At 46.2% G+C, this 23,825-nt stretch overlaps 1 protein-coding gene across 6 annotated transcripts in view; it reads left to right on the top strand.

The window, feature by feature from the left end:
* The window catches only part of fbrsl1 (fibrosin-like 1), a 301,951-nt gene extending 280,795 nt beyond the window's left edge, over nt 1–21,156 (top strand). Inside the window, exons 7-19 of one of the 6 annotated variants that reach the window (XM_088935494.1) lie at nt 178–556; nt 1,397–1,662; nt 4,560–4,789; nt 8,676–8,726; nt 9,288–9,383; nt 11,094–11,165; nt 11,427–11,456; nt 11,554–11,625; nt 11,968–12,100; nt 14,761–14,844; nt 16,728–16,811; nt 17,641–17,932; nt 18,646–21,156. In XM_088935494.1, the coding sequence (XP_088791620.1) occupies nt 178–556; nt 1,397–1,662; nt 4,560–4,789; nt 8,676–8,726; nt 9,288–9,383; nt 11,094–11,165; nt 11,427–11,456; nt 11,554–11,625; nt 11,968–12,100; nt 14,761–14,844; nt 16,728–16,811; nt 17,641–17,932; nt 18,646–19,924 (3,068 nt within the window). In that variant the 3' untranslated portion in view covers nt 19,925–21,156. Of the gene's footprint in view, nt 1–177; nt 557–1,396; nt 1,663–4,232; nt 4,394–4,559; nt 4,811–8,675; nt 8,727–9,287; nt 9,384–11,093; nt 11,166–11,426; nt 11,457–11,553; nt 11,626–11,967; nt 12,101–14,760; nt 14,845–16,727; nt 16,812–17,640; nt 17,933–18,645 lie in introns of all 6 variants that reach the window. The other 5 variants (XM_088935493.1, XM_088935492.1, XM_088935497.1 and 2 more) reach the window with 5 other exon arrangements.
* Nucleotides 21,157–23,825: the final 2,669 nt, after the last annotated feature.

The following is a 23,825-nucleotide window of genomic DNA, read 5'->3' as shown; positions in this document are numbered from 1 at the left end:
CAAGTTAATTTGTGAGCAACATGAAACCAAGTTATATCTCCCTTACTTCTCCATATTCCCAAAACAGTCTTGTTTCATTAAAACACTGAAATTAATCGTTTGCCTTGACGTTGGGCTAACTTCTTTTTTTTTTTCCTGTTTGTCCTTTTGTTTGGAATTGTCCCTCGCAATTTGCAGATCTGAACGCGAATGAGAGTCTCGAATCGAAGACTCGCAGCTCAACCAAAGTCTCAGGGCTCCAGCGCAGCCAGGAGCAGAGCACCGAGGCGTCCTTCGTGCCACCCGTCCCCAGCCCCACCCCAGCCTCCCCTCCAGCTGGATCTCCTGCGCCCGCCGCTGCCGCTGCCCCGCCCCCGCCCCGCCCCCGCGTCAGAACCCCGGCCCCGCCGCCCGTCAAGAAGGAGGCCCCGCCCCTGGTCCCCACCTCTCCCCTGCTGACGCCCCAATCACAGTCGCAGCCTGAACTCCGGGCTCCGCCCACCCTCCCGCGCACCTCGCCGACAGTCAATCACCAAGTGCTTCACCCACTACAGTACAACGGTCTTAATAACATAAGGTAAGACACAGTTCCGTTTTACTGGACAGTATCAGCTACTGATCAGTTTATTGTTGCACTGGCAAGATTGGTTATTGGTTTTACTGGACTTCAGGAACTCTCTGGTCTTTTTTGTATTGACCATTGTAATACATAAGTGATTGTGAACAAATATGGCACTGCTGGTTCAGTTCTGCTGTGATATAAATAAATAAATCTCATGCTTATATAGCGCTGTTTTGGACACTCCACTCAAAGCGCTTTACAGGTAATGGGGATCCCCTCCACCACCACCGGTGTGCAGCCCCACCTGGATGATGCGACGGCAGCCAGAGTGCACCAGTACGCTCCCCACACACCAGCTCTCAGTGGGGAGGAGAGCAGAGTGATGGAGCCAGTTCAGAGATGGGGATTATTAGGGGGCCTAATAATCTGAAAAAGACCATCGGGAAATTTGGCCAGGACGCTGGGGTAACACCCCTACTCTTTTCGAGAAACGCCCCAGGATTTTTAATGACCACAGAGAGTCAGGACCTCGGTTTTTACGTCTCATCCAACAGACGGTGCTTTTTTTTGTAGTGTGCCTGTACCTCTTTTTACGAATGTTTTTTTAATGCAAAAATCAATACTGGGGCATTAGGACCCACACAGACCACAGGGTGAGCACCCCCTACTTTCCCCCCTAACACCTCTTCCAGCAGCAGCCTTAGTTTTTCCCAGCAGGTCTCCCATCCAGGTACTGGCCAGGCTCACACCTGCTGAGCTTCAGTGGGCTGCCGGTGGTGAGTTGCAGGGTGATATGGCTGCTGGCAGCATCAGAGGGATGTGTTCTGCTTCTCACAGGGTGTTTTGTCTTTACAGCCGGAGCAGCAGTACAAGCAGCACCGCCAGCGCCAGCCTTCCCAAACACTCCCTACCCCCCTCCCCTCACCTGGCAAGCCACCCCACCTCCGCCCCTGCCCTGCCCTTGTCCATTGGCAACCTTGCTACCTCGCACTATTCCCTGCGAACTCCGGCTCATCGCCATCCGGCCATGTTCGCAAACCCCGCCACACTGCCGCCACCTCCAACCTTACCAACCAACGGCCTTGTGGTCCCAGGGCACCCCACTGGAACCGGCTACCCAGGTAGGACCCCTCTCTTGCCAGGGCTGATAATGGCAGGAAGCAGAGGCATTCTGGGAATTGTAGTCCTTAACCCTTTTGCACGGAGAGCAGAAATATATATAGAAGTTCAAGTAGGTAGCTATGTCAGCATGCATAGGCTGTAAAGGAACAAGTAAAGGTTTATTCCATGCTGAAAAAAGAAAAAAAGAAACACAATGTTTCGGCTGTGGAGCCTTCTTTAGGTGTGGAAATTTATAGCCTATGTTTTTCACAATAAATAATTTATAATTTACTCAAGCGGGCTTCAGATACCCATGCTTGCATTAAGCAGACCCTGCATTATGTAATTGGAGTAAAGTTATTTTTGAAGTTAGTGAAGATGTAAGATTTGTCTCCTCAGTTCTGCCTAGTTTCATGCACTCTAACCTCTATGCATGACCAATAAATTAAGCCTAGGGAAAAAAATATTGTAAATTATGATGAACAGGTGCCAGACTTTTTTTCAGTTCCCCTTTCCAATGCTATTTGGCAAAGATGTTTTTTTCTCATTCTTTAAGTGTAGAAAGAGTTACAATTGCGGCATAAATTTACAACATCCAGAATGTCTTGTAAACAGCGTGAAAAGATTATTTCGATTAAAAAGGCAGTGGAAAAAGGTGTTCCAGGATTTGCTGTGTATGTCATACATGTGCACAGATTTTTCCAAATGATGAGAAGGTAGCAATTCTCTCACAGTGCCTTTACGCTGACATCTGAATGTTCTCTTTGTTTCCTTGTGTCAGTAGTGTGTGGGTTTGAGTGCCACACAAGGTTACAAGGTTCTCACAGTGAATTGCTCCATACTAATCTTTACAGTTCACGTAATCCCATCATTGCTTGGTAAAGGTTTTATATTCATGGCCTGTTCCTCCACCAACACCAGGATATAGCAGTCCAGCTGTCGGGAACTGGAGAAAATTGGGAGTAAAAGGTTATACAAGGAAATTGTTAAACCGAACAGCTAAAGTAATGATGTAATTGCTTGTCCTGACAGGCTTTGTTCTGTATAAATACGTTGTACACCATAAGGCCCTACAGTGCACGTAGCAGAATGTAATTTACAAAAAATGCCCCGACATAAAAAACTGAAATCTTTCAAAAGAAGCCGTGATCTGTTTGGAAATTATTACATACAGGATATAAACCCCCAAGTGTAAGCAGTAATATTTCTTAGAGCAAACGATACATCAGCAAAAACAATGCTACCAATAGTAGAACTGAAAATCTTTTAAAAAAAGCTAAGATTCGGAAGCAGAGCAGTACAAAGTCGCAGAGACACGCTTTATGAAAGTAGAATAATATTGTTCAGTTTCACATAAGGAGGAGTAAACATTTTGTAATTTGCTTCCCAAGATACAATTCATTTTGATTCAAAGGGCACTACACTGAATTTTTCTATCACACTGTTTAGTATGTGTATGAGACTTCTTTAGTGTTCTTGAATGTTGGAATCAAATTCCATTGGCTTTGCTTTAGGTAGTGCAAAGTCTAAATTCAAAGCCCTAATTTCATAACTGCCACTTAAGAACAAAGTTCTTACTTTCATGTGATAAAACACATTAAGTAATCACATATCTGTTTGATATACTGAAATAACCTGTGACCTGTGACCTTGAAAATATGCATCAAATTGTTTTATTTCCACTCTAAATGTCAGCGTTATGCTGTAATGAGTGCAGAATGAATAGATATGCACATTAATGAGTAATGAGACAAGGGTTTGTACTTTTAACATGCCTCCTTGTGCATTTATTATCTCTTACTAGATCAATGCATATGTTAAGCATCTTGTCTTACATGGATTCATAATAGCACGTGAGACAGCTGAACCTACTGATTGCCAATGTTTTGTTTCTGTTGTTGGAGGAATGTGCAAAGCCTTATACACTCTAGATTGATACTGGAGCACTCGTCTACATTTTAAATTTGAGAACAAACAAATGCTTTGTTAATGCCGTTCCGTGATAATTCTGTGATACTAATCTTTGTTTTGGGTCACCTAAGGAAATTGCCTTTCATTCTCTTATATCGGGAGTAGTCAACCTTCATATCCTTAATTGCTTAATTAGTTCGTGTAATGAAGATCGCTTTGATTATTAAGATTATTACATGGTACTGTTAAGGTTGACCACACCTGTCCTAGATTGAGTACAATGGCCTAAATCTGACTTTTTGTAAACTGCCTTTTTTGTGATTTGACTCATTTACCAAGGAGGAATAGATTCCACTTAGGAGAGGAAAGATGAACGTAATTGAGGATAAAAATCCAAAACTCCCATTGCACAAACGTTTCGGCCTTTTTTTGCGGGCAGTGAATCTGTATTCTTCTGCCTTCTCTGCAGACTGCAGTTTGTTTCTTTCATGTTTAACAGTGCAAGGTTCAAAGCTCCGTGCAATGGGACTACCCGTCTGATAATTAGAAAAGCCTGGATTAAATAAATATGTGTCGGAAACAATCGGTTTTTGGTTTATGTGAGACGATGAAAAGCTAGGGAGAAAGAGAGTCAATGTTTTCTGCTGAGATGACTCCTGGTGTTCTCTCTTGTCTTTAGATACCAGCCTGTTGATATCATTCAACCAACCAATCATGTATTGCCAGCCTCATTCGGGGATTCTGATTGGTACATTGTCACAGGCAACTCTCTTACCACCACCAATGAGTCCTCACGTAGAAAACCCTCACAGCATGAGCTGGAGAAACAGAGAATGCCAGGTGACTATTTCTTTTCTCTTTTATCTCTGTTGTAAAAACTGACTGGCCCCTGTGCCTTTTTTGTGTCTCCCCTCCCCCCTCCCCTCCTTATTTTTCTCCTCCGCCCCCTCTACCCTCCCCCCCCCCCCCCCCCCCACCCCTCCCTTTTGGCTCTCCTTTCTTGCAGAGCATGACCTCCTGCGCCAAGAGCTGAACAACCGCTTCCTGGTTCAGAGTTCGGAGCGCAGCGCGGGGCCCCCCGCGGCCTCGCTGGCCCCCGTCTCGCTGCTGAGGGCCGAGTTTCACCAACACCAGCACACGCACCAGCACCAACACACGCACCAGCACACCTTCACGCCCTTCCCCGCAAGCTTGCCCCCGGCGTCCATCCTTGCTCCGCCCACTGCACCTCCCATGGTGCGTACCCCAGCCCGAAATGTGAGGATAAGTAGTGCTCCCGTAAATGCCGCATCTCCTAAGCCACCCCAAGTCCCACCTCCTCACTCTCCCTTCCCCCCCCTCCCCTCCCCCCAGGAAAGCACCCAAAAACCAATTCCTGCTCTTGCCCAACAAACCGGACGTCTATCCCCCTGGTCGTGTTGTCCTAGATTTTCCCATGACCAAATACCAAAAGGGAGGGAACCATATATAGAACTCATCCTGCTCAGTCTATAAAAGAAAGAGTGGAATACCAGGGCGTGTTTGCCTTTCACAGCTTTTTGCTGTGTTGCTCATTGTTGGGAAATTTAGCAAGGCTTGACTGTAGAGCAGCGATTCACTTAAGGGATTTCTGACTGCCTTTCAATCGTACCTGCCATCTTCAGGACTCCATGGCGTGATAAGAGTGCGTGTTTCCAAATAACGAAATGATGAAACCTCGTTCGAACGTGCCTTATGACTTCACCACGACATCGGGGAAATAACGGTCCGTCCTCCTGCTGGTCGAGATCTCCCTCGTGTTTCAACGTCTAACCATACCTGCGCTCATTGCTTTCTTTACAAAATATAATCAAGTCGGCATTCATTTTAAGTAAATGGTTCTTTTAAAAGCGTTCTTTGTTAGGCGGATCTGACAGTTTGCCGTTTGAGAGGATGACTTCGGTGCAGATGAAAGGATGATGTCATTATAAAAGATTTATTTTAGAATATGTAAGTGCTTCCGGGCCCTTGTTAGCATCCAGACAACCAGAAGCAGATATTGGCAGAGCCTAATCTGGAAATGTGGGTTAAATGATAAGAGGTATTCATTCGTTATGCAAAATACCTAGGAATGCTGTATATTTATATGCAAATGCTGTAAGTGAACAGAAATTAATGCACAGTGTGCTGTGCAGCAGAGATGTCTTTTATAAAAACATTACACAGTGACCCCTGTTTGTATTTCTCCACTGCACTGGAAAAACTTATTATAAAGCTGTAAGAAAACAGTTTTTAGGCTGAAGCGATATGATCTCTGCCCCGTGATTTTTTAGTAGTCAGTTTGGATTCATTTTTCTATTTTGCAGAATAATTCATGTGATCAGATGTGTAATAGCATGTTGGACTTCCACGTCGAGACCTGGCTAGTTCACCTTGTATTCTTTCAGTGCAGGGGTTAGATTTAATTGGCCGTAGATAGATTTTGTGGAAATACATATAGATATGTTTTGTTACACCACTGACACGATCGTAATTGCTCACATAAAAACAAGCGTGTAGAAAAACTATGCAAATCCAGTTCTGTGCAGATACTGATAGAAAGGACCATAATTTGTTTAGTACTGCATTTAGTACTACTACATCAGGACTGTAATTTGTTTAGGCTTTTTAACTGCTCTTTGTCCCGATTTCCCAGCACAAGAAAAATAATATGAAAAATACCTTCCGTGTTTTGGATATTCAACTAGTCTTTGTTGCAGCAACAAATGTATTTCCTTAATGCTTACTGTGTTTGTTGAAATGCAAAAATTGATGTGTTTTTTTAGTGTTAATCGTGAAAGAAGTAAGCTGGAACAGGCCAGCTGTGATCATCTTTAGTAATTCATGTTATTTATACTCTGCAACAGCCTTTGGCTAATAGCTATAATTAATGAAATTATGAATCCTTTGTATATGTTTATTGTTACACCCCACCCAAGCAGCTGGTTTGCCAAATGGCAGCCCATGGAGATCTTTTCTCTCTGCGAGTGTGTGTAAAGGAATATCCTTAATTGTTTAAAGATGAAATATGGCGCTTTAATTATCCAGAGCTGTTTACAATAAACCCCAGACAGAACTTGTAAATTACAAAGCCTGCTTTTTATAGACAGCCGTAAAATCCAAAGCAATTCCTGCTCAATCTGAAACATAAAACAAGCTCCAGCTTCACTAGGGGCGGATCGTTTAATGAGCCTGGGTGCTGTCTCAGCCTTTTCAGTTAATGGAGCATCCTGCGTTTGATTAGGTGCGATTATCACTTAGTCTGGCACACACAAGCATGCGCGCGCGCTCGCACACACACACACACCCACGGGCCCTGGGCTTTGCTGTGAGGGGCCTTGACTTCATATGAATACGCTGTAGTGCAGAAAACATAACGCCTTGTTTCACAGGAGTTTCACACAGCTTCACTGTTTAATGCCCTTTTCCAGACAGTAGCCCCTGCCAAAGCCATTTCGCAAACAGGAGTAAGAAGTACCTGTAAATGGTTTGTGTATTTATGTAATAGAAATAAGGTACTGTCGGTTGCTGTTAGTCCAGTTGAAAAAGGACAGTGTTAACTTCCAGCGAGGTGACAAGGTTGCTATTCATGGACAGAAATGGCCTCCTTGCTCTCTCTGCACCTAACATCGCACTCCTTAACACAGATTCAGCTTGTGCCAGCTGCACAAGCCTTCTGCTCCCTAGACCATATTAAACATTTACAAACCTTGCTGCCTTTCTCCCTGATTTTAAAATCTCAACTTGTTCGTTTTATATTGTTATTTTAAGTTGTGGGCTCTTGAGAGCCCAGAAAACATGCTTTTGCTAAGAAGCCTATAGTCTGCCTGTTCACATCATAGGCTGAGCAGTCCGGACGGCTAGGGATGTCTGTGTTTAATGGTTTGCATGACGCAGTCTCATCCTGAGAAGATGAGTCCCACAAGCTTCCAGTGCCAGTTTGTATCTCCTGCCTGCTACATTTGCATTTCCTTAGCTGTACATTATTTTAACACACAGTGCTCAGTTGTTAAGTTTTATGGCACAAATCCTTATAAGCCAGAAACGATTCCTTGTAGGGCTTCTGACAGTTTGCATTCCTTTTTTGATGAATGAATGAATACCTGATAGAAGCCCTGAATCAGTTTTTTCATTCCACACCCAATCGTTAGAGAGATCCATGCACAAATATCGTTGGCAAATTTCTGGCACCTTCTAATGCGTACAAGTGAAAATGATGTTAATTTGGTTCTTTGGAATTTATGTGGCAGAAAGTATTTAAGAGGGAGTTCCTTCAGTGTAAGCTTTAAAACGTAATCATTTTTAATCAGAAAAAGTCCCTTTTTCCCAGACATAAATGAGCTATTATGTAGGGTTTTCTGTGCTGTAAATTTAAACCTAGCAGACTGTAGCTGCCACATGTTCTTCCTCTTGGGCAAAATCCACCTCTGGCAAACTTAACATCTTACAATACTCCTGTGTGCCGACCTGAATATTACACAGAATGCTGTGTCGCTTCACTAAGCCCTGCGAAGCAGAAGAAATCATTCTTGCTGCGTGAAACTGAAAAGTACTTTATGTCTTTAAGTGCAAGTTTCAGCTTAATAGACACTCAAGGCGGAAACATCAGCCTTTCTAAATATTTGATTTGCAGGGGTCTGAGAATTGCTTGCATTCTTGGGCTGAAATCAAGAAAGACAGGAGTTTGATGCCGTTCCACTTTGCATTTGTGTGATTTGACAAAAATGTTCTTTTTCATATGTACAGCTGTACGTCACTGCTAATCAAATCTCCATGCCATTTGTCAGAGATATTTCCCTGCCAAGTAAACCTCTCCACTGCCGTTTGTCTGCAGCTGAAGAATGTGATTTTTTTTTCCTGTGGGTCCAAAGCACTGCGCTGCTCTGTGAATGTACTGTACTTTCAAATGTATGATCATTTAATCCTTCCATTTTTTTGTTCCTCTGTGCAAATCTCTGTGCAAAAGCTCATTTTAATTGCTGCTTAACTTTTGACAACGTTTTCTAATGAAAAACGGCTTCCTGGAATGCTCTGTAACTGCTCATGTGGGTGCCAAAAAGACATTCAAAGTTGTCGGGGATGGGACTTACTCATTCTCATTTTCTTGTCTCTTTCGGTTTTGCAGTTCGAGAAGTACGCACCCAAACTGGACAACCCCTTCCTGCGCCACTCGAACGTAAGACACCGCCTGCAGCCCCCCTTGAGCTCAGACAGTTTTTTCATTCTTGTCATTCTGCAGAAGGATCCTCACTAAGCGATTTTTGCTCTGTTTAATCGTCAAGCTACTTAACCTGTGGCTCCTGCAGCTGACTCTATTGCAGTCTTGTGCTGCACCAGCTCCTTAATTTGGCTGGTGTACAGCTGTTTGGAAGGGACCAACTGTTTTTTAAAGGAGGAGAAAGCTCTTCTGATCACTTGAGAAACCAGTGCTGTAGATATATTCTTTAGATGCAGGAATGATTCAAAGTGAATGAGAAGAAAAGATGTATAATTTAAGGAGAGTAAAATGATTATACAAATGGAGGTATCATTGTATGTTTTTTAACCTGGTAGATTGTTTTTAGGGATGGGTGGGTTGTGCTACTGTCTAAAAACTTATGATGCACAAAACAGAAAGAAAAGCCCTTTACTCTAGAAGTGTGTCTGTTCATTAGGTTTATTTTAGGCTTATAGATGCCTTAGCTTTATATGTACTGCCTCTTGTGACACGGATGTCTCCTCTCTTGTTTGTCTCAAGTTTTTTCCATCATACCCTCCGACGATGCCTGGAATGCCTCCTCTGCTTCCACATACAGGACCCTTCAGTTCTCTCCAGGGAGCCTTCCAGCCTAAGGTAAGCTCATGTCTTATTCATGAATGAAGAGCTCAATGCCTCAAACCTGTATCACATATTTGCCACTTCACCTGTGTGAGCCAGGGCAGGTAGCAGTGGTCTTTTAGGACATAATTGTTTTTTTTCTTGATGCCCTTTTCCTCCAGTAATATAAAGACAAAAGCTTTTGCCCTAAATACCGTACATTTATCAGTTCCCCCTTGCTGTATGGCTCCTGTCCCTGGTCTTGCATTTTCAGTCTACATGAGCTTTCTTTTTTCAATAGCTCCCAATTCTTCTGGCCGTACTCATACAGCGAGAAATCGGTGGTTTCCCTTTTTGTCGAGAAGGAAGGGTGCCTTTTAGTTTTAATATGAATCGCTTAATTGAACTCTGAATTAAAAGGCATTGCCGTTGTGTTTTGGGTGCAAAGACCAGAAATTCCATTCCAAAATAATAGGCTATAACCGGCATGCAAATGAGGAGTTAAGCCAGCCAGGCTTTAACAGCAATAAGCAGCGACACACAAGATAAGCAGCCAAGTGAACTGTGACAGACAGAGTCTGGCTCGCTCCCAGTGTTTCCGACCTTGTGCATGCCGTGGATGAAAGCTGGCCTTAAATCCTCTGCCCTGATCCCCCACGGACTCTATTAAGGCCTTTTGTTGTGAGCTTCTGCATCCTGCATCGTTACTGTACAGTTAGCCTTTCCATTCAACCGCTAAACTGCTCACAAGCAACGGCCCGCCCTGCTGGACAAGGCTTAGGAGCAGGCAACAAGGGCTCTCTCAGCCTCTCCCCACCATACCGGGGCAAATTACACTGCCTGCTCAAGCACAGCACTGCACTGCACTGCTCCGCCTCACAGTAGTACAGCACTCCTGCTGTCTTAAGCGCCCTGCTATTGATAATTAGCAGATAAACAGGCAGAATTGCCAATTGTTCACCCTCATTTTTAAAGGGGAACTGCGCCGCTGTTTGTGTACTTCAGGGTTGCAAAGAATCGGAGTTGACGAATGCATTTCAGACCACACTGAAAGTAAAAAGTGCACAGTAATGTGTAAACACTCCAATTTACATCACAAGATAGTCCACATTTCCAGGTACAGGTATGCACAGCGATATATTCTGTGATTCAGAACGAGGCAACAAAACTTCAGGTAACTTATTACATTTCAGTTGTAAAGAAGCAGGCTTGTGAATACATCTCTTTTAATCCAACGGAAATACTGCTCTCACCTTCGAGACAGTTTTGCTGATAAATAATACTTACTAGTTAACTCTGCATGCAGACCACATTGCAACATTTCTGTGATGAAATGCCTGCTGCACAGCATGTACTTATTCACTCATACATCGCATTACATTAGTCATTACAGTGACTAGTGAGCAGGAAGGGCTGCTTCATGTCACAATTCTCACAAACTCTGTGACAAAATGGAGACTGTACAGTACTTTCACAAAGTTCATTGGGACTGCAGTTCCCCTTTAACTCTGGCTGCCTGTGACCCAAACACATGCCCATTATTATATTTCTTTCTGAAAATCTGCCTCCTTCTCTGCATGGAAAGCTATGCATCAAGCTGTATATTTGGAACAACTGTACATGAACATGACAATGCTGTGATGTCTCAGTCATCGATCTGGGTGTGAGGGGATGTGGGTTACCCTGCCTTGAGCGCTTCTCCGTCTGTGTACTGTAATCCACTTCTCCGGCTCTCTCTTCTCACAGGCCTCCAATCCCATTGACGTAGCAGCGCGACCCGGAGCAGTACCACACACGCTGCTACAGAAGGACCCGCGGGTGAGTCAGTGTGTGTCCTGTCTGGAGTGAGAGTTTGTGCACCATGAGCATTTCATCACAGATTTAGAAGGGCACAGGAGAGAGGAATAGCAAAAGGGACTTGGAAGGGTTCATTTTGTTTCAGCGTGGTTTATGAATTCAGGTCAGATTAATAATCAACACCAGACTAAACACTTACTGTGTAAAAAGCTTGCTTGTAAAAAGATGCTCCATTATCTTTTTGTGTGTGGTTCGGTACTTAATTTCTTTTTTGTAACACAGGTATCGGATCCATTCAGGACGTCTGTCAGAGTAAGACTAATTTTCTATTTTGAACCTTTTTGGTATTACCCCTTGATTTAGAACCCCTAGACGTGTTCTAATCCTCCTGTGTGTTTTCCCTTGTTAGAAGCCCGGTAAATGGTGTGCAGTTCATGTCCAGATAGCCTGGCAAATTTACCACCACCAGCAGAAAATGAAGGTAAGGTAGCCTCGTATTTCTTTGGCTCGAGGACGTTACAGTTTTCGAATCGTATGTGTTAAAGACCGAAACGATCCAAAGGACACTTTGTAGTTTTGTCGTGACAAAACTTTTTTCACCAGAAAATTCTGTGGGAACTTACCCTGTATAGACAGTCTTCTCCTGCCCTGTCGTGTACTTTAGTTCGATTTTTATATCTGCCATCAGCTATGATGGAAGGGTCAGTTCAGTCATCCGCATATTTCACTGCCCTCGCCTGAAACAGAAAGTCTGACGTCCTTTATTTTAACTTTGGATTTTATAATCTGGGTGTGTTCGTGTTCTTCTCTCTGTTCTCTGCAGCAGATGCAGCTGGACCCTCACAAGCTGGACATGAACGGGAAACTGGACTTGTTCAGCCGGCCTCCGGCTCCAGGGGTATTCCCCGGATTCCCGTACCCTCACGACCTGGCCAGGCCACTCTTCTCCTCGACAGGTGAGACAGGACCCCCGGCCTGCCTCTGGGCCCCTCAGGGGGAGACACAGGAGAACTCCCAAACTCCCGTCTCCCAGCAGATCAGCTTGCGTCAGCTGCAGGTTCTAGTGTAACCTTCGCCGCTGAATCTGGAAAACTATAATGTATTTCACCTTGCTTTAACTACGTTTATACAAACCTAACCAAAACAAGGACAATGCATATGTCACACTTGGCACCAGGTGTGCACAAGAGCCTGCAGCTTCTAAAAGGCTGAACTGACTCGAACTGCCGAGCAACACGAGTTCCTATTGTGGGGCTGTGCAGTCATTCTGCTTAGTGTTCCGTTCAATAATCTCATTCTTGCAGATTGTGGTTTAAAGATTCATTTTGATGGCTGTTGATTGCAAGAGGGTTCATTTTGGCTGTCGGTGCTTTATCACGCACACATCTCCCTGTCCCATCTGATCTCAGCGGCACTCAAAGGCACAGTGGACGGATGAGGGTTGCATTGGCGGAGATCATTTGCAGTTGCGTTTGCACATTTGTTTTGAAATTCAAGGTTTGTACTTCCAGTGCGCATGGCAGCTAATTGCTTTTTCAAAATGTGTCCTAACAAATTGTGGAAGGTCATGTGGGTGTTTCATTTTCCCCCTTTTAAATTAGTCCAATTAAGCCTTATTTGTGCTGCTTTAGCCCTCTTCCTGAGGTCTTGTGCTTCCGTGGATTTAACAAGGTTTGCAAAATCTGCTGGCTTTTTCCCTTGAGGGCTGTGCTTGGGGAGCCCCAGGGCACAGGGGTAGTGCCCCCTTTTATTCTCTGCTTCAAATTAACCAGTGTCTTAGTACTCGTGAGACATGTGTCAGTTTACAGGCTGGAGATCAGGTGCTGAGAATGTAAATAAGACACTCTGCCTGAATGAAGCTAAAAAACACTACAATAGCTCGTTCATAAACACGACACAACATGCATCCTCCTTTCTAGCCATTAGTGCAGATGATGTTACAAGCTTGTAGGTATTCGTTAGGGTTCATGATGAGAAGCACTTTCAGAGCACAGCTCCAGGTAGAGAGAAGTCAGGTGAGCATGATTTATTTTGTTGTTTTGGGTGTTTCATGGCAATTGTGAAAGAGCTTCAATGGTGTATTTTAGCCTCTTTCAAGTAAAGCGTGTGGAGTTAGAGGTTGTGTGTGATAATGGATGATGATGCAGCCAGAGGCTCACTAACGTACAGCCGTTCACAGTTGCCCTTTGACTTACGATTATCCATTACTGTGTAGTAATGTGCCTGCGATTGTCTGTCTCATTAATGGTGTGAGGTCAGCTATACAGTGGGATGGGGTGGGCCTTATTGGTAAAGACTGACCTCTGGGAGAGAATGTCAGCCCCTCCTCCTTCCATAATGAAGCCCTTATCCCTGTCTTTCCCCTCGGAGACCCCCAGCTCAGGGGGAGTCGACCCACCTCATTAGTGGTGAGGCTGCTGGCGCTGCGCCAGCCCCAGCTGTCCTGATAAAGTATTAGGGGCCTGTAGGGCCAGGCCCTCTGTCTGTTAGCAGCCTGCTGTCTCCAGAGGGCCTCCTCTATCGTTCTGTCCCAGCGCAAGCGTTTGTCAGCCGTCGCCTTTTGAGACGCCTCTCATCTGTTAACCTTCCCTTCCCCAAACCTCTCGGGGCCAGCAGGCCATCAGTCCTGTCACCAAGAGCTCGGCTCGGCTCTGCTGCTGGGAGGATCGCTCAGGCCTTGCTGGCACACGGCCGTAGCACTGCAGCTTTCACTGGGACCTGGCCACCTTCCCTTTTCATTTCTGATGATTAACTTTCCCAAGACGTCCCCGGCAATCATGTGCACTTTTATTTCAACCTACCAATGTCGAAGCAGCCCTTTTTCAAAAGACCCACACTGAGCAGCAGCTCTGATCTGCGTTTCAACCTGTGATCAGGATGTGGCCACCACAAAGGATAACTGTCTACACCCTAACAGGAAGACTCCCAGAGCAAAACTCCCTTGAACTTCTAGACCCACTTCAAAATGAGACTTAGCTGTTCTAAGAAACTGTACATTGAGGAGACACTTAAGAATATGTCAGTGATTGAGCGATTTCAGGTTAAAGGCTGACTATTTCATTGCCTGTGGGACCTCAATTCAGGTATTGTAAAATAGGTTGGGGCTTTTACAGGGGTGCAGTTTCTTGTATCCCCTTACGGAAAAGACTTGGGTGTTTATAGTGGCATATTATTTACATCTTCTAAATGTACGAAAGCCTGACAGGCTGATGGAACAGAACCTTTTTAGTCTTGAATAGAGAGGACTACAAGGAGACCTGATATAAGTACTCAGAAGTCCCCAAAGATATTAACAAAGTCAGTGAAACGGGAACCAGAGAGCACAAGTGGAAACTACATGGAAGTGCATTTCAAAAGGGAGCACAGGAGGCACGTATTTGCCCGGAGGGTTGTGGCAGTTTGAAACAAGATACACTGCCAAGCTGTCAAAACCGATACCCTGGTTTCTTTCAAGCAACAGCTGGACAAGATCCTTGGATCTGTTAACTACCAAATGAACTAGATGGGCCAAATGGCCTCTTCTTATTTGTAAACGTTCTTATGTTCTGAATGGGTCATGGCCTGCTGCCTTTTCCTGGCTCGGCGGCACTAAAAAGTGCGGTTCTTCCTCATACAGGTTCGGGTCATCCGGCCACATCTCCCTACGGCCCCGCCCCCCACCACAGCAGCTTCCTGCCCACGGCGCACCTGGCAGGTAAGTGTAAGTAACACCACGTTCATACGGCTTTTTCTTCACATTTTTTTTTTATTTTGACATGTCTTCCATGCGCGGGGGGGCAAGTATAACATCGCTGGGGTACAGAGATTATGAGACCATGGTGCCCACAAGAGTCTGAGAGTTCCAACCCGAGAAAACGTTTTGCTTTTCAGCTGCCGGTCATGGGTTCTTACTTGAAGAGCACCATGTCATGTGTTAGCTACAGGCTGTTTGGAGCAGCTATTTAAAAGGTCTTAATGCTTTGGTGACACTATATATCCACCTGTGCTCTGTTAACAGTGCTGCAGTATTAGTCATTTTTAGAACAGGAGATATATTATCCTTCAGTGTTATTTAAAGTTAGTCTCCCATTTCAGGTCATTTTTAGATAGAGATTCATACAACCATGGGATATTGTACCTTAGATTGACATTTTTGGGATTCTTCTGCCACATCCCTATAGAAACTATCTATTTTCTTAGTTGATTTTTTTAATGTATGTTATCCATTTACTGAAAAGATAATATCAGTCATTCTGGGTGTTTGTGACCCAAGGTGTTAATCCTTAATTTGTTCCATTTCATCTGTAAATTGTAAAGATTTGAAATGACGAGCTTGGAACTACCAGTGTGAAAATGAATGCATTTTGAGTTTCAAAATGCACGTTATAAAAGAGGCATTAATGACAGAAAAGCACACTGAAGTTCTCAGTAATAAAGGGTCGTCCTGCGGATTTGCTATCATCTACAGAGTGATTTGCAAGCAAAAGGAATTAAGTTGGAAATTTAATACAGATGCAGATGTCTTTTTTCCACGATATACACTACAATTCTCTTGAAAGTACACGACAAGCTACTCTTGAGCATCGACAATGTCCCCGAGCCTAACATATAAGGTCACTCAGTCCCTTATGTACTTGTCCGTTTCAACTGAACAGTACAGAAATTTCTGAATTGGGTATTAAATCACTCAACACTTTATCCAGACATTCTTCTGTGGAACCCAGCTGAACTGGAATACAGAACTCTTAAGTTCTGTAATATTTACAACTTGGAAGAGATAGCCTTGGACAAACCCCTTAACATGATATAAAGATTCATGTTGTTTATCTAGGCCTAACTAATCCTGTGTATAGCTGAGAATAATTAAATGACCCGTTTCCTCATTCCCAAAGCTTTTCACAAACTGGTGTATAAACACAGTGTTGACTCATACAGAGCTTTTAGGCAGCAAATGTCCTCTGTCACACTTGATGGTACAGAAAAAGCCAGCTCAAAGAAATAAGGTTTCAGCTGGACTGAAAAGGCACAGATACAAACTCTGGAGAGGGAGCTCTTCAGAGGCAGCTGAAGAAGGAATGCCCCAATCAGGGAGGGTGACAGCTGAACAATTTTCCACCGTTATCTGTTAGTCTCTGGGAATGGTCTGAAATCCTTAACCTTGAAAGCATAAGATACAGGATGTATGTTGTCAGAAGCTCGGTTGGATTGGAGGGAGCTCAAAATCAGTTTGAGAAGTAACACGTAACAAGTGGTGATGTCTGAGCATTGACGTTGTCCAGTGTCTTTTGGTCTTTAGTACTTCGGTTCATATTCTAGGTGTAGCACACACAGCTGCCCAAGAGGCATGAAAGATTTTGTATAGGGCTCACCGTGCCACATTAGGAACCTGGCTTGATTTAACAAGTGTTGATTTAAGAAAGGAACGTGAAGCCTGGTTGGGGATAACAGAAACTGGCTGGGGCAGCTTTTATAAAAGCCCGTCTCCGTCTCGCACCGAGACCTAAAGTCAGAGCAAGACGTCCCCCTCCCTCCAGGAAGAGGCGCCACCCTTCCCCGGCCGGCCCCTCTCCCTGCTGGCGCTAATCCCTGTTTGGCGTTTTGCAGATCCTTTCAGTCGCTCCAGTACCTTTGGCGGTCTCGGCAACCTTGCAAGCAGTGCCTTCGGCGGATTAGGCAACCCCTCGCTCGGTAAGCGCCTGCTTTCACCCCGCGGCTAAATACAGAGCAGATCCACTCGGGACAGCTCGGGACAGCGAGGGCAAGGAATAGACAGGCACCGCGCTCTTCAGCAAGCGCCAAGCCACAGCTGAGAAAACAGATCACCTCTCCAGCAAGAGACGGTGTCACATCCGCCATCGGGTTTGTTAAACTGGATAGTGATGACCCCCTATTTGCTTTTTTTTTTTTTAAAAAAAGACCCCATTGGTAGTTTTGACAAAATCCCAGTTTTTCTTTCACGAGAAAATACCAGAGGCTGGCCCTGACCCACCCAGAGCTTGGTCAGGTTTAGTTCTGTGCTACCTGCATCTCTGTGCGAGGCCCTTGTGGAGGAAGATCTCCCCTGCAAGTCGATTCACCCCGGTGTCGTGTAGAGGTAGCCGTCCGTGCCCTCTGTGGGCGGCTCGCAGCCTGCAGAGCAGTTTAGTACAGATGCTGTGCGATGCCAAGCACTCCATCCTTGCGTCAGATGGGTCGATCACTCACAGCCTTCCCAGGAGAGGTGTATTGAAACTGCACAAAGGATTTACTGAGCTCCTCCACTGTCCCTGAACAGTGCTTGTGTAAAGCCGAAGCCATCCCCCCTGTCAGCAATCAATAACCGCAGAGCTGAAGCAGGAATAGCCTTTTTGTCAGCACCGTGTGGAAGCAGAGCTCCGAGTACAAGCATCAGTGTCAACAGGATCTGAGCAATAGCATGTTCTGCAGCTCCATTGCCTGTGGGAGACACAGGCTTCCATAAAGCACAAGTTAACCCACTTGACATTTGACCTCCACCTCCCCTTCTTGTTTATTCCAGCCTCCAACAGCGTTTTTGGACCGAAGGAGGGTCATGGGTTGGCCGGCTTCAGCAGCCCCCACCACGACACGTGGAACCGTCTCCATCGCACCCCCCCCTCCTTCCCCACCCCCCCGCAGTGGCCGAAGTCCATCGACATGGAGCGCAGCTCTTCGGTCACCAACCACGACCGGGACCGAGACCGGGAGAGGGAGAGGGAGCGGGAAAGGGAGAGAGAGAGGGAGCGGGAGAGAGAAAGGGAGTTGGAAAAGAGGGACCCCTCCATCGGGAAAGAGGAGAGGGATAAAGACAGGTCAGTACAGACTCCGGGCAAAAGAGTGGACTGCCCTTATTTTCAGTGCTACCTGCACAGGTACTTGTCCCTGCGGTTTTGTTTGAGTGCTTTCTCGTTATTTTTTTAAATGTTTATTCGGGGGAAGAAATAGAACTGTTTCTCACAGGTTTTTCCCTCTCCTGCTAAAACACATGAACTCTTGTTTCAGTTGCTGTGATGTGCTTTTAGTTAACTCAGTGCAGTAAACCCTGGGTTTTATGGTTTAATTTGTGAAATCAGAAATTCCTGACTTTGCACAATATAACAAGGTAAAAATAAATACTATGTAGTTTAAAGTTCAGGAATATCATTTCTGCCCTATAGGAATAGGTCAATAGCTTACGATGGGTATTTTTGGGTTCCGTATGCTTTATCACATTTTAAACAGTATATTTAAGATACATGCACTAAAGAGCTTGTTTAATTGTGATAAAAAGTCACAGGAACAATTTTCCTTGACTGTTGATTGAATTTGTTAAAACAAGTTAAAAAAGCGTATATAGTATATATATATAAATCATAAAATAGTGTGATTTGAATCTGAAAAAACATCATTCACTGGGCAAATCATGACACCCCTTCCCTATATTGGTCTGTTAAGCTGAGGGTTTACTGTATATTGGAAGACTTGACCTCTGCTGGACTGCAATCCAGACGCGTGTATCGTGATGTGGTGCTGACGTCTCTTGCAGAGAATCTCTGGACAGGAACCGCCACTCCAACAGGTCCTCGCCGGCCTCCGCTCCCGTCAGCTATCAGATCAGCAACCTCATCCGCAGCAACAGCCAGAGCTCCGGCGACTCGGGGCGGCACCTCAGCAGCAGCGTGGACCGGGCCCGCGAGACAGAGAAGGAGCTGCTGGAGCGCCAGCGGGAGGCCGCGCTGCTGGGCGACGTCAAGGTGAAGGAGAGCCGCTCGCCGGGGAAGGAGGCCCAGGGCCAGGAGAGGCGCTCCTCCGAGGACACCTGCAAGCCAGCCCACCAGCCCCCGTCCCCCTACGGCAAGCCCGTCCTGGCGGAGCCCGGCCTCAAGCTGGGAGGAGTGCCCCCGGCGTCCCTCAAGGAGGCCGAGAGGAAGGAGGCCCCCTCTGGGGAGCCGCTGCACAAGCTGAAGAGCGACCTGAAGATCAAGGAGGAGCGCAAGGAGGACCAGGAGGTGCTGCTGGTGAGCTCGGAGCCGGCCGTCTCCCAGGCCCCCGCTCACCAGCTGCAGCACGGCCACCCTCAGCTGCCCCAACACCCGCAGCTGCCCCCCCGCTGCTCGGACCTGCCCGGCCCCGGGTCCCTGCACGGCGTCCACCTGCCCCACTCGATGCCCATCTCCATGGGCGGCATGCACCCCGTGGGCAGCCTGAACGTGCTGGACCGCACCCGGGTGGCCCCCTTCCTGGGGGTGAGCCCGCTGGCGGCCGGCCGCGAGCGACTCCCCCACCACGCCTTCCCCTGGGACCCGCTGAGGGAGGCGTACCGCAGCCTGGACCTGCAGCGCCGGATGGACTTCCAGCTGCGGGCCGAGCAGGGCCACCGCTTCCCCGCGGTGTACGAGCCCGAGCGGGCCTACCGGGACCGGGAGCCCCACGACTACTCCCACCACGAGCACCTGCTGGAGGCGCGCCGGGAGCACGAGAGGCTGCGGCAGGCGGAGGAGAGGGAGCGCATGCACCTCCGCGAGGAGCTGGACAGGGCGCGGCTGCACCAGCTGCACCAGTCGCCCATGGAGGGCCACCTCCCCCACATGCCCCCCTTCATGACCCCGCTGGGCGGCATGCACTACCCCAGACTGAGCCCCTCGGCCGCCCACAACGGGATCCTGAACCGGACCCCGCCCACCGCCGCCCTCAGCGCCCCCCCGCCCCTCGTGCCCGCCGGCAGCGCCAGGCCCGCCTCACCCCGAAGGACTACCCCCCTCACCGCCCCCGACCCCCGGGACTACTCCCCTTCCCGCAATCCCAAAGAAGTGGAAGCCCGGTAGCTCCCTCGGCACAGAAGCTACGACGAGCGGACCCGGACTTGTCCTCCCGCGATATTTTGAAAAGGCGGAGAGGCGCTGCTTTCGGCGAGAGAGGCGAGGCGACATAAAAACTGCGCGGATGCGAGGCAGAAGAAGCACATTTCCTGCTTCTGTTTCGAAGGAAGGGTGATAGCAAGGGGCACAGGAAAGGACAGCTTAAAACAGTGCGAGCCCAGTACGTCTGAACTTTTCTTTGCCAACTTAAAACTTGAGATTAATATATTAATCGGCTCCTTTTTCACTCTCGCGCCTGGCGCGGGATCCTGAAATCAGTTTGTACATTTCTTTTTCTCTTTCCTTGTATAGAAGTCATTTATATGGATTTGTATTTTTTTCCCGTATTCACGCGTACGTTTTGTTTTTGTTTATTTTTTTTTTTAATTTATCCCAGTTCACTGTGAGAGACACGCTGCTGGAGCCCACAGTTACATGGGGAGTCGGTTTTTCTTTTTTAATTATTTCGTTTGTCCCTTTTTTTAACCATGTTTTGATACCTGGAAATAACTCAGAAAATGACAAATGTACAAAGTTACATTAAACGATTTTTGTTTTCGCCTTATGAAGATATGCAGAAAAAAAAACCACATATTACGAGGTCTGTTATTCGGTTTCTGTAAAAAAAAAATGTAAATATCTTGTTGATATTCCTTGGAACAAAGAGAAATGTAAATTTATTAGGCTTTTTAAATGTTTCTAGAAAAAAAAAATTAAACAGAACCACTTACCAGTTTAATACCATAGTTACAGGAGAGGGATGTTCAGTTCAGATTCCAGAAGAAGGGAGGGACCATTGTTACAGAAACATCGATCTATGCAAAGTGGAGGTGGCATAACCAGGCAGACGAATGAATATGTGGCATGAAAACTATTGGAGATACAGATGGAGAATAAGGAACATGGAAACACATGATCTATTTTTTATTACTTAAAAAGAATACAAAAAAAAGACTTCCGGACCAGAGATATAACATTACATGAAGCAAAAGAGCCTTGTAGCCCCAGAGAAACAGACAGAAAAGGAAGACACTGTTTGATTGGACGGCAACAGACTTTCTCTGTCGACCTTGTGGTGTTGTGCGGTGTTTTTCTTAGACTCTTGTATACGAAACAAGTAGAGTTTTAGGCGTGCAAAAAAAAAAGAAAAACAAAATTCATGGTTTTAAAAAAAAAATGAAGAAATAAAAGTTCGGATCTAATATCTGCAGCACGTGGCGTCCTTTAAATGAAGGCTCTGTTTGTTGTCGGTGTTTGCTCAGCTTCATATCCAGTTGCCCTTGATTCTACTACATTAAACTTTGTGTTGGTTGTTAATGTTCTTTAGTGGTTCATACAGTGATAAAGTACTTTGAGTATGCTCTAATTAGCAGTTTTGGAATGCCTTTAAATGTGCAATATTAATTTTGCAGTGGTTGGACCAAACATGATTGCAGGAGACCTTTTTTTTTTGCAACCTTTTTGATTTCTGTACTACTGTCCAAACAAGTATTCCTGTTTGGCCTCTAATTAGTTTTGGTGTCTGTGTGTATCTATAATTTCTACCCCCTTAAGCCATTGATTTCCTGTCCCTGTGAATTAATACTGGAAGGTGTCTCAATAGCAGCCTTTAGCCCCTCAGATTGATCAGGAACTTCAGTCAGAAGCACTCATTGTGGTGATAACTGGTACTGCGATCTGGCTGTTCCTCGGTCGAAGAGCACCCACGGGCAGGTCACCCAAACTGAAGCTGTTATAGAGTTGGCTGCACCACTTGGTATAAAAAGAAAGCTAGAAAACACTTCAGTCTCAGATGTTTATAAAGATTATGGCAAGCCCTGTTGAACTTCAGTGGAATTTATCTTAGGGAGTAAGTGATAATATACACACATTAAATCAACATGAGAGGTCTTGCTTTGTAGAAAGCTCCCATGTCATCCAGGAAAACAGAACAAGGCGATTATCACAATGTGTGAGCAAGTTCACTTGTTCTAATTAAGCATGACAGGGCACTTTATATATTTTTTCCTCATTTATTTTGTATATCCTGTAAGTTAAGCAGAATGATTTTTTTTTTTTTACGTGAATCGATGGGATTGAGGTGGAAAAAAAAAACACAAATGCGACATTGATTTCAGACAAAAGCAGGTTTTGAATGTTTGTGTAGCCGGTAAGTGTTATTGACTCGGAGGCTAGCAACTTATTGACCCGCGGTCTAGGCTCATTAACGCCAGCAGTGCCACAGATGCTGGCTATCGGGTGCAAGGAGAAAGGCCTCTTCCCTAAGCCGATACCTTCATCCGTTTCGTTAATGAGCCCAGAACACACTTCAGAGCAACACGGGGCCAACACGACTCTGTCATGCAGTTATTGACCTGGTGGCTCTAGGCCACTGGTTTGCATCTCAGCCAGCTGGCTCTGTGATCAGGCCCCATCTTTGCAGCTCTGCGACTCCTCAATCTTGTTTGCCGAGAGTCAGACCAATTCTGTCACCGAGATCCGACAGTTAATACCCGTGCTGATCAACCCATTTTGAAGGTTATTAAAGCCGGTATTGAAAATCAATGCCCCTCTCTCACACGCCAGGCGGGGGGGAATGGGGGGGGGGTGCCGCAGGAGACAGCGAGACGGAGAGGCCCCTTTATTGTTGGAAAGCGCAACGAAATGAGGATCGGTTTCAATTTAGTCGAAACTGGGGACACGTATTACTTGAGACGGGAACAGCGGTCTTCAGGTGAGTGAAAACCAATTCGGCCACACAGCTGCTGTTCATGGCTCATTTTACCACAGATTGGATGCACCAGCCCCCTTCTCCTTCAGCCTGTTATACTGCTTAAGCCAAGCCAGAGGTAATGAAACTGTAACCCAGCAATTTAAGGCACTAATTAACACTGGTCACCTCTTTTATGTAGCCAAAGACGCCGCAGAATTTCATCTATGGGGTTGATTTTGTTTCCTTTCAGACAGCAGGGAATCTTTTCACCTCTGCATTTCAGAATGGTATATGGTGTACAATTCCCTTTTTTCTGTTACAGGAGCTTGCTAACTATCCTTTCTGGGTAGTTATGTCAAAGCTGTTTGATGTTTTCCAGGACTAATCAATACAGCTTAGTTTCCAAAAATCTGGATGCATTCAGAATTGTCGTCGGGACTCCTGGTAGAGCAGGTGTGTGTGGGATAGAGAATGATGATTCAGTGCCTTTTTTTTAATTCTTTGTATATCTCATTGGAGGGTCGCAGGTGTCTCGAATAGAATAGTGTGTAGAGACACAGCATGCTGTAGTTTATAAAAATCAGTTTGTTCCCGACTGCTGTCCTCTGCTGTGTCCCAGAGATCGTGTGACCTCTGCTGCGACGTGTGTCAAGATTCATATGAAGTGTATGGCATCGCGGCATAGCCCACGTGGTCTTTGGCATGCGTCACAACCTAGATCACGCGGCCCTTGGCGCACAACTCACAGAGGTCACGCGGCCCTTGGCGCACAACTCACAGAGGTCACGCGGCCCTTGGCGCACGACATACAGAGGTCACGCGGCCCTTGGCGCACAACTCACAGAGGTCACGCGGCCCTTGGCGCACAACTCACAGAGGTCACGCGGCCCTTGGTGCCCGACTCGGAGGTCACGCGGCCCTTGGCGCCCGACTCGGAGGTCACGCGGCCCTTGGCGCTCGACATACAGAGGTCACGCGGCCCTTGGCGCATGACATACAGAGGTCATGCGGCCCTTGGTGCCCGACTCGTAGGTCACGCGGCCCTTGGCGCCCGACTCAGAGGTCACGCGGCCCGTGGCGCAAAACTCACAGAGGTCACGCGGCCCTTAGTGCCTGACTCGGAGGTCACGCGGCCCTTGGTGCCCGACTCGGAGGTCACGCGGCCCTTGGCGAACG

This window comes from Atractosteus spatula, chromosome 17 (assembly GCF_055471065.1).
Source record: "Atractosteus spatula isolate fAtrSpa1 chromosome 17, fAtrSpa1.hap1, whole genome shotgun sequence".
NCBI classification, from domain to species: domain Eukaryota; kingdom Metazoa; phylum Chordata; class Actinopteri; order Semionotiformes; family Lepisosteidae; genus Atractosteus; species Atractosteus spatula.
This window is presented reverse-complemented; position numbering and strand designations above follow the sequence as displayed.